The sequence below is a fragment of the Bos taurus genome, chromosome 14 (assembly GCF_002263795.3).
Source record: "Bos taurus isolate L1 Dominette 01449 registration number 42190680 breed Hereford chromosome 14, ARS-UCD2.0, whole genome shotgun sequence".
Lineage (NCBI taxonomy): Eukaryota > Metazoa > Chordata > Mammalia > Artiodactyla > Bovidae > Bos > Bos taurus.
The window spans coordinates 44,655,851-44,666,753 of record NC_037341.1 but is presented as its reverse complement, the minus strand read 5'-3'; the positions used below and the strand labels follow the sequence as shown (position 1 = coordinate 44,666,753).

General features: G+C 39.3%; 1 protein-coding gene across 1 annotated transcript; it reads left to right on the top strand.

The window, feature by feature from the left end:
* Window positions 1-2,416: 2,416 nt before the first annotated feature.
* On the top strand, window positions 2,417-6,103 carry FABP9 (fatty acid binding protein 9). Its single transcript, NM_001192410.1, has 4 exons — window positions 2,417-2,515; window positions 4,682-4,854; window positions 5,656-5,757; window positions 5,921-6,103. The coding sequence occupies exons 1-4, from the start codon at window positions 2,443-2,445 to the stop codon at window positions 5,969-5,971; spliced, it is 399 nt and encodes a 132-aa protein (NP_001179339.1). The 5' UTR covers window positions 2,417-2,442; the 3' UTR covers window positions 5,972-6,103.
* Window positions 6,104-10,903: the final 4,800 nt, after the last annotated feature.

The following is a 10,903-nucleotide window of genomic DNA, read 5'->3' as shown; positions in this document are numbered from 1 at the left end:
CCTTATAAAGATTCCAGCAACAAAGTGGTCTTGAGTTCTTCCTCCTTTTCCTCTCTCCCATTCTCAGTTTTGGCCTCATTTTTGAGTTGGTAACAGAATGGATGCAGCAGTTCTAAATATCGTGTGTGTGTGTGTGTGTATGTGGTAAGTCGCTTGAGTTATGTCCAGCTCTTTGTGACCCTATGGACTGCAACCTGCCAGGCTCCTCTGTTCATGGGATTCTCCAGGCCAGATTACTGGAGTGGGTTGCCATGCCTTTCTTCGAGGTATCTTCCTGACCCAGGGATCAAACCTGTGTCTCTTGCATCTCCTGAATTGGCAGGCAGGTTCTTTACCACTAACGTCACCTGTGAAGCCCCTAAATATCATACAAGAGAGCAAAAGTTGCCAAGGAGGGGACCGTCCCTCTGGTTCTCTCTTAAGGGTGAGGGAATTTTATAAAAGGCAGAAGTTTGACCTTCTGTTCTGCCTCATGGGCCACAGGATTGATTTCTGAATCAATCAATGGTAGAATACTTGGAACAAAACTGGTTAGACTAAGGGGAGACCTTGGTTATGCTACCCCACCCCGGCAAACATGCATAGTCTTGTTTGCCTGTCATGTTTCAGGCTGAGCACATACAAATCCAGAACCAGGAAAGCAAGATCAAGTCTTTTGCTCTTTACTTGAGCATCACCTCTGAGTGTGCTTTCAACTGCTAAGGCACTTATATTCAGTCCAGTCTCAGTTCCCTAAAACTGACTCTAAGGTTTTTTCTTTCCTTGTTTTGCCCTCCAGATATTTTAACTATTTCCCCCATATTGTATTATAAACAACTTTTTTATATGTTTCCATCAAAATAAATTCTTTATACCACTTAAGATTTAACTTTGTGGTGCCAAAGCATCTGCTTTTGTGTGTGTGTGTATAATTTCCCCACAAGTAGATGGTCTGAATGAAGATTTCTTTGACCTGAAGGAATATTTTGACCTAGGCAGATAATAGTATAAATACTATTCTTCACTCTAATTTTCCAGCCTTCTTTAAAACAACTGGAGTTCAAAGCTGTCATGTAAATCTACAACCTCAGAATCCAGTCCTTCCCGGTAAAGGCCTTACCTGCCTAAAGTTCACTTCCATTACTTGGGTTACAGAAAATGATTTTAGAAGTAATGGCACAGATGTTTAAACTACTTCCTGCCTTCATCTTTCTTTTAGAATGAAGATATCAAAATACCATCAGATCAGATCAGATCAGTCGCTCAGTCATGTCCGACTCTTTGCGACCCCATGAATCGCAGCACGCCAGGCCTCTGTGTCCAACACCAACTCCCAGAGTTCACTGAGACTCACGTCCATCGAGTCAGTGATGCCATCCAGCCATCTCATCCTCTGTCGTCCCCTTCTCCTCCTGCCCTCAATCCCTCCCAGCATCAGAGTCTTTTTCAATGAGTCAACTCTTCGCATGAGGTGGCCAAAGTACTGGAGTTTCAGCTTCAGCATCATTCCCTCCAAAGAAATCCCAGGGCTGATCTCCTTCAGAATGGACTGGTTGGATCTCCTTGCAGTCCAAGGGACTCAAAATACCATATTTCTACCTAAAACTTCCATTCACAACTTCAATATCAATATTTCTTGATATTAATTATCAAGATTAAAGTTTTAATTAATCTTATTTTCACATCAAGATATTCTGATATTTATTATCAATATTAATATTTTAATTACTCTTCTTTTAATATCAAGATTTCTTTGTTATCCTAAAAGATGAATTTTAGTGTTAGCTTCCCCTCATTTTTAGAACTTAAATTATAAAACACCATCAATGATAATTGCTAGTTTTCTTCCCACTCTGCAATTACTCTTAATTAACAGCAATGATACCTTACTCCTCACTCCAATCAACTGTAGACATTTCAGTTACATTAAGTAGTATCAATTCATCAGCCCTGCAAGGAAGGGAGGGGTGCATATTCTTATAATGAAGAGAGTACTCTGGCACTGTGACTTGTCCAAATAAAAAGCAGCTGAGGTACAGCAAGCAAGGATGTCCCTGTATCAAGTAGGAAAACATCTCAGTCAGGTGTTCATTAGACATTTGTTGGGTTATTCCTTCAGAGTTAACTCAGCATTCATAGTTCAAAATGCTTATCTCTACTGAAAATTGTCTCCATTTCACGATATTTATCAGATGACTCTCAGGTTACCAATCTGTTTATTAGAAGCTATAATCATTGACTTAAATGCAATTTAGCATGTTAATTTTCTGTGTCTTTATTTGAAAGTAAATAAAATGAGTCAACACTGGTGCCTAGAATCTTTGGTCTTGCTGCTCCCCGTTGGCCATTTCAGAAGAGTCACGTGATGAAGAAGTCTTTTAAATTAAGATTCTTTTAGCAGTGTGTTGCTTAAGTGTCTTTGGATTTTGGTTGTGAGCACCTCTTCTCTGCAAGCTTTCCATCATGGTTGAGCCCTTCTTGGGAACCTGGAAACTGGTCTCCAGAGAAAACTTTGATGAATATATGAAAGAACTGGGTGAGAAATAGCTTTCCAAGATTTGGAAACTGGCAATGCTTTTTGTGATGTGGTTGGGTTTGCACTTTACAATGAATTTTCCTACAATTATCTTGTTCATTTGGGATCTTAGGGTATATTCATGGGGTTAACAAAGTTTATGTATCTACATTTACTCTTTTATTACTAGTAATAATTATCTCTTTCTGCAATACTAGGCTCACAGATACTTCCTTCTAATTTATTATCTATATTTTTAGACCATATATCCTTTTTGAAAATACTTCATCCTACCCTCATGATAGAGTTTCTTTTTATCTTGGTAATTTCATTAAATAGCTTTTCCCAGCTCCGCATTATAGATAGCAATACCTATCTATAATTAAATTTATTAACTAAATTCATTTCAAGGTTTACTTTAAGTTATAACTCCAAAAGAGTAATAACAACAAGCAAAATTTCTAGTGGGTTAATTTTTAGAGTTCTGATACACATGGGAGATTTTTAAAACCTTATTTTGAAGAGTTTCAAATGTTTTGTTGAAATAGAACACATAGAAATAGAATATTTTTACTCATGAAATTTCCCACTATTGGACATCTCTCAGAATTGTAAGTTCTGCCTACTTTAGCTCTTATTCAAGTTGAAATGAATATCATTTACAATAGCTCAGATAACTAATAATAACTAAACTATTCTTTACTAATGCTAGAAGAATAGTAATTTTTTAACATTTAATTAAGCAATTTTAACATATAAGAGAGACCTCCCTTTTAATAAAAAACTATATATAAAAGTTTTTTGCTTTTATGTAGTCAGAGGCTTCCCATCTGCCCATAATATGAATGTGAAATCGATTTCTATATCAATATTAAGAGATGGGAGTCAGCCCTTCTGCTCAACTATTGCAGGAGACAAGTTCAACAATGGACAATTCCCAACGTGAATAGCAGGGCCAGGCTCTCAGCCAAATTGTCTAATTTGCCTCATTTCAGTTCAGTTCATTTCAGTTGCTCAGTCATGTCCGACTCTTTGCGACCCCATGAATCACAGCAAGCCAGGCCTCCCTGTCCATCACCAACTCCCGGAGTTCACTCAGACTCACGTCCATCGAGTCAGTGATGCCATCCAGCCATCTCATACTCTGTTGTCCCCTTCTCCTCCTGCCCCCAATCCCTCCCAGCATCACAGTCTTTTCCAATGAGTCAGCTCTTCGCATGAGGTGGCCAAAGTACTGGAGTTTCAGCTTTAGTATCATTCCTTCCAAAGAAATCCCAGGGCTGATCTCCTTCAGAATGGACTGGTTGGATCTCCTTGCAATCCAAGGGACTCTCAAGAGTCTTCTCCAACACCACAGTTCAAAAGCATCAATTCTTCGGCGCTCAGCTTTCTTCACAGTCCAACTCTCACATCCATACATGACCACTGGAAAAACCATAGGCTTGACTAGACAGACCTTTGCTGACAAAGTAATGTCTCTGCTTTTCAATATGCTATCTAGGTTGGTCATAACTTTCCTTCCAAGGAGTAAGCATCTTTTAATTTCATGGTATTCAGCCAGATCTGAATTGTACCTACAAATAAGAGAAGCCTGCACTTTATAAGTCATATTCTTTTAGAGTAGATTAGATACTTTGAATTTTTTTTTTAAGGAAAAAAAAGCATGCTAAAGTTTATGGACAATTAGAAAACTTGTGTTTAAATTTCAGTTCTGTTAATTACCAAGCAAATCATCTAGAATAAGCCTTTCTACCTCTCTGGGAGTCAGTATACTCATCTCTAAAATGAGGGTAGTAATACCCCGTGCTACTGAAATACTGTTGTTGAAACACTTCATGAGGTAATGCCCAAGTATACGATTGAAAGTCACCACACAAATATAGATTTTAGATGAAGTACAAGAGTCCCAGCGATTTTAGATGAAGCACAATAGTCTCAGAAAGTGAACTTAGCTTTCAAAGTGTCAAGCATAATTACTAGACATGTCTTCTGATTGGGAGGCTTGGCTCAACCAGCTGATACAGAGAGCACTAAAGAAAACATGGCATACTATCCAAAATGTCAATGGGGAGAGGATGCGTTCTTTTTGAATTGCTTTCCAAAATGATTGCTAGCACTTCCTAAACTTCTTAAGGAGGCATGTTGTTTCCTCTACTCATTGAGTTTTCTTCTCACTCATTCCCACAGGAGTGAGTGTTGCAGTCCAGAACCTTGCAGGATCAGCAAAGCCAAGAATCATTATTAGTGCCGACGGGGATAAGATTAGCATCAAAACTCAAAGTGCTTTCAAGAACTCTGAGATCTCCTTCAAGCTAGGGGAAGAATTTGATGAAACCACCATAGATAACCGGAAAGTGAAGGTAAGAACTAAATCTTCCTGCTTCATAATCAGGAAAAATCTAGAAGGCAGTTAGGCATAGTTTGTTCTAATTCACCCAGTCAGTTTGAGTTTATTTTGTTAATTAATAGAACACATCTCTAAAGTCAATTCTTCGGCAAATGATTTAGGGCCCAAAAACTCAACATGTTTTCACTGCTTCTCTGATCTCTCTTTGTCAGTTTTTGTTTGTTTCTAATGTTATTTATTTATTTATTGGCTGTGCTGGGTCTTTGTTGCTACACGGGCTTTTCTCTGGTTGCAGTGAGTGAGGGCTACTCACTAGTTGTAGTGAACAGGCTTCTTGTTGCAATGGCTTCTCTTGCTGTGGAGCCCAGGCTCTAGGGCTCTAGGGCTTGGGCTTCAATAGTGGTGGCTCCCCGGTCTAGAGCACGGGTTCAATGGTTGTGGTGCACAGGTTTAGCTGCTCAGCGCCATGTCAGATCTTCCCAGATCAGGGGTTGAACCCTTGTCTCCTGCATTGGCAGGTGGATTCTTAACCACTGAACCATCAGAGAAGCCCTTTCTTTGTCATTTTATAAAACAGAATATGGAACAATCATTCACAAATAGTTTAGGTATTGCTTACCTGGGGGAAAAGAGCATCACTTGAATAATCTTTTGAGACTTCCCTAGTTTGAGGGTATTAAATTAGAACAAGAACTGATGTAAGAATTTTGGAGAAAAGAATTTCAAAATGGAAATTAAAAAATAAATATCTAGTCTTGTGTCATTAGGATGTCATGAATTGCTATTTCTGACTGATTCCTTTCTACATTTATAGAGCATCATAACACTAGATGGTGGCTCAATGATTCATGTTCAAAAATGGCTTGGTAAAGAGACAACGATCAAAAGAAAAATTGTAGATGGAAAAATGTTAGTGGTGAGTTTTCTCTAAATTTAAAAATTTTTGATGCTACTATTTGACGCATACCTTTCGAATCATTCAATTGTCTTATGGCCTGAGTAGGCAGCCTGGGGAAAGAGGGACAGAGCAAATTTAACCTATCATGTACCAACTCTAATAGATGCCTCTTTGCTTTTAGGAATATATCATGAATAATGTTGTCAGCACTGGTGTCTGTGAAAAGCTGTGAAGACATTGTATGCATCAGTGAAAACTTGTTCACTAACAGGAAGCTGGGACTTGAAGAAGATGTGCTTCAGGGCCAGTAATTTTTAAAAAATTTCTCAACATAAAATTGCTCAATAAAACCAAACTAAGTGCAGTTACGGAGCTGTTTCATCTTGAGAGTTAGAGATAAACTAAATGGGTGATACAAGAAACTACCTGTCTCTGGCGTGATTGTAAGATCACTAAGTGCCTTTTATTCTTTGCACACTTGACTTCTGCGATCCTTGCTTTTCCTTCAGTGGACCCATTCCAGTTAGGTTAAGGCTTTCTGCCAAAGGGTGGGTGCTCTGTTGAAATTCATGTGACTTCAAAGAGGGATCATAACCACTGGAATCTGCCTGCAAAGCAGGAGGACCGGGTTCGATCCCTGGGTTGGGAAGATCTCCTGGAGAAGGGAATGGCAACCCACTCCAGTATTCTTCCTGGAGAATCACAGAGACAGAGGAGCTTGGTGGGCTATAGTCTATGGGGTTACAAAGAGTCAGACATGACTGAGCAACTAACATCCCCTTTACACAACATAAGTGTTGAAAACCAATGTTGCTTTCTATTTTTGCAGAAGGTTGGCCCTACTTAAAGTCTTGTAGATAGGATAGATAGATGATAGACAGATAGATGATAGATAGATAGATAATGAATAATAGATAGATAGATGAGAGAGACAGGGAGAAGGGAAGAGAGACAGACACAGAGACAAAAAGGCTACAAAATATAGCCTGAACATTCTACCCTGTGCTTGAATTATTATAGAACATTTAAAACAATCATTATCCTACTTCTCCATAAATGTGTTTAACATAATCAGGCTAGTACATCTGTCACCATCACTTACAACTTCGTCTTTGCAGAATGATATTTTATTAAATGCCAGTGCTGGACTTCTAAACACCTAGTGGGAATGTAATTGTTAGAGCTTCATTAAGTCGCTTAATAGTTTCACTGATTACTGTTGCTAGGAAGTACTCTCCGGAGAAGGCAATGGCACCCAACTCCAGTACTCTTGCCTGGAAAATCCCATGGACGGAGGAGCCTGGCGGGCTGCAGTCCATGGGGTCACGAAGAGTCAGACATGACTGAGCGACTTCACTTTCACTTTTCACTTTCATGCATTGGAGAAGGAAATGGCAACCCAATCCAGTGTTCTTGCCTGGAGAATCCCAGGGATGGGGGAGCCTGGTGGGCTGCCGTCTCTGGGGTCGCACAGAGTCGGACATGACTGAAATGACTTAGCAGCCGCAGCAGCAGGAAGTACTCTCAGGGCTTAGAGTGAAACAGAGTAATTACAGATAAGATTTTAAAATTGAGTGTGTTTGTGGCAGTGGGAAGAGGAAAAGGAAAAAGAGGAAGAATTCTGTATATCTCATGCTTCAAATTAAACTTAAACCAGACAGTACTTAGTCAAAAATAACCCCTGAGGATGGTGTTTAAGTTGTGCTAGTTTGTCATCTAAACTGAGTGAGCAGTAAAGAGTGGAAAGAGAGAGGCACTGTCAGTAATCACACCTGGGCCAAAAGCAGAAACTGGGACTGTCCTAGGCAAACTAAGAAGTATGGTTACCTTAATAAGGATGAAATTAAAGAGTAATGAAAAGGACTTAGCACAGGATTGGGACAGTAACTGAATTCTTGTCCAAGGAAAGGAGCTAGGACTGTCATATTAAACCTGAAGACCTCAGCATAAAACTGTGCACTTGAAGTAGCCACACTACTGCCAGACGTGGGCAGTGACAGTCCTTCCCCCATGCTTGTCTCTGTCCTTCCTAAAGGACTCAAGCATGTACAAAATGTACCTTACTCATTCTCCAGAAGTCCAAGAGGGTTTCAAGCCCCAAGGTAGCATCCTGTGCACAAATGGGAGCAGAGGCTGGCGTGGCCTTCATCAGAGTATGGTCTCTGTGATGGGAGCGCAGATGACAGCACTTTAGCAACAACTCAGATCACTGGTTGAAGTGTTTTCTACAAGGATTCAGTTCAGTTCAGTCGCTCAGTCGTGTGCGACTCTTTGCGACCCCATGGATTGCAGCACGCCAGGCCTCCCTGTCCATCACCAACTCCTGGAGTTCACCCAAGCTCACGTCCATCGAGTCGGTGATGCCATCCAGCCATCTCATCCTCTGTCGTCCCCTTCTCCTCCTGCCCCCAATCCCTCCCAGCATCAGAGTCTTTTCCAGTGAGTCAACTCTTTGCATGAGGTGGCCAAAGTACTGGAGTTTCAGCTATAGCATTAGTCTTTCCAAAGAACACCCAAGACTGATCTCCTTTAGAATGGACTGGCTGGATCTCCTTGCAGTCCAAGGGACTCTCAAGAGTCTTCTCCAACACCATAGTTCAAAAGCATCAATTCTTCAAGCTCAGCTTTCTTCACAGTCCAACTCTCACATCCATACATGACCACTGGAAAAACCATAGCCTTGACTAGATGGACCTTTGTTGGCAAAGTAATGTCTCTGCTTTTGAATATGCTATCTAGGTTGGTCATAACTTTCCTTCCAAGGAGTAAGCGTCTTTTAATTTCATGGCTGCAGTCACCATCTGAAGTGATTTTGGAGCCCCCAAAAATAAAGTCAGCCACTGTTTGCACTGTTTCCCCATCTATTTCCCATGAAGTGATGGGACCAGATGCCATGATCTTCGTTTTCTAAATATTGAGCTTTAAGCCAACTTTTTCACTCTCCACTTTCACTTTCATCAAGAGGCTTTTTAGTTCCTTTTCACTTTCTGCCATAAGGATGGTGTCGTCTGCATATCTGAGGTTATTGATATTTCTCCCGGCAATCTTGATTCCAGCTTGTGCTTCTTCCAGCCCAACGTTTCTCATGATGTACTCTGCATATAAGTTAAATAAGCAGGGTGACAATATGCAGCCTTGACGTACTCCTTTTCCTATTTGGAACAAGTCAAGGATTAGGGTATTCTAAAAAGCACTAGGCACTTACTCATTTAAACCTTTGACTTTACAGAGGCAAAATTTTAAAAAGAATAACTTAGTTTTGAATTTTCAAGACTTCTTTCCCTTCTCATAATGTCACAGCTCAAGTTATAGAGAGCCTAAATGAGATAAAAAAAATCTGGTGTGGAGTCTTTAGAAGGTAGAATCAAGCATGCTACTCCTGAGAAAGTCGTTCATTCTGCAAGTTCTTACTCAGTGACGACCATCTGTTCAATGCTCTATTGTTTCAGTCATGTCCGACTCCTTTGACACCCCATGGACTGTGGTTCACCAGGCTCCTTCTGTCCATGTGATTTCCCAGGCAAGAACACTGGAGTGGGTTGCCATTTTCTTCTCCATCAATAATACTCTATTAGGTGATGGCAAATAGAAATGAGTTAAGGATAGAGATCACAACTGCCTTTTATTGTTACAAGTAACAGAGGCGTCTTGAAACCCTACTGATTTTATTTTTCTTCTCAGTCAAATTGTGTTAATATTTCTATAAGAAAAAATTCATTAAAGTTTATACTTAGAATTATCAGTCTTTACTAAGGACATTCACATGATCTGACTTACCTTTAAAAACTGTCACCATTTATCTATAAACAAATAACAACTTGTCAAGTTGCACTGGATTTCTAGAAAAAGGATAATAATGACAATTATTGCTAAGCAATAAAAAGCCATTATTCACTTTCCATAAGGGTTTGAAGTAGAGGAAATGACAGATTTTATAAACTATAAAATAAAATATGTATTTTTGAATATTTTTAGACTAGTTTAGTGATAAACTATTACATTTTAAATTCACACTGAAGTTTACAGAAAAGAATTAATTATCCAAATATCAAGCATACTAAAAACATGATTAATACTATTATCAATGAATAACTCACCAGATTTCTTTTTTTGCTACCCAATACTATTTAGAAAACCGCTGACAAAGATAATTTATTTTGAACATTTTTAGTGTATTTAATTTTCATACATTAGCACAAAAGTGTAATAATCATAAAAGAACATGCTTTGAAAGTGATTAAAAGACAGCTGACTATTTCAAAGGTAGTAACAGAAAATACACAGAAATTTAGGATGAAGAAATCAGGACATAACCTAATCCTTGATTTATTTCTATTTTAAACATTTACAGAAAACTATAATCTGTCCACTTTGAAGGTTGGTATCTAGATCTTGAGTAATTTTTTGAGGGGGTCAGAGCTGGGAGGAACCTTCTAGCAACGAGCCTCATGATAGAACAGGAAGTGACTGCTACCCTCGAAACACATTGCAAGAAATGAAATTTGAGAACCAGACAGAGCAGGACTTGAATCCTGCTTCTGCCGTTGATTGTTTTGTGAGCTTGAATGAGCTGTTCACCCACTTTGGTTTTCTCCTTTGCAAAATGGAGACTGCCTACTTCACAAGTTTGTGATGAGGCTAAATGAGACATTCTTCAATGGGCCAGCACAGGGAATCCCTCATGTCTTCTCATTTTTCCCACATCCCCTTCCCAGATAATAGGGCAATTAGAATGCAAAGAATAGGAACCACAGAATTGAAGGCATGTGCACTAAAACAGTGGGCAGACAAAGTTGGACTGGAAGAGTGTTACAGCAGAGGTAGGCAGGCTCTAGGAGCAACTAATCAGTTAGAAATGGGATTTGGGAGAAATCAATTCTGGTTTACTTTGTAACATAGAGTTCATGTGTCAATACATAAGTTACAAAACAATTTCACAAAGGTTTTCTTTTTTTGGTTCTCAGAACAATCAATATTGTATAGGAGATAAAGCTACAACTCAAATGCTATCCATTTGGTAGGTGGTAAAGCTAGACCAGTATCCCAAGTTCCTTATAACATTCTATCAGAATATAGACTTTAAGATAGTTATTCAGACATAATGTCAGGACTTAGTGTGCCCAGATTTGAATACAGAAGAGACAGTTAATTTCCCTCGAGACAT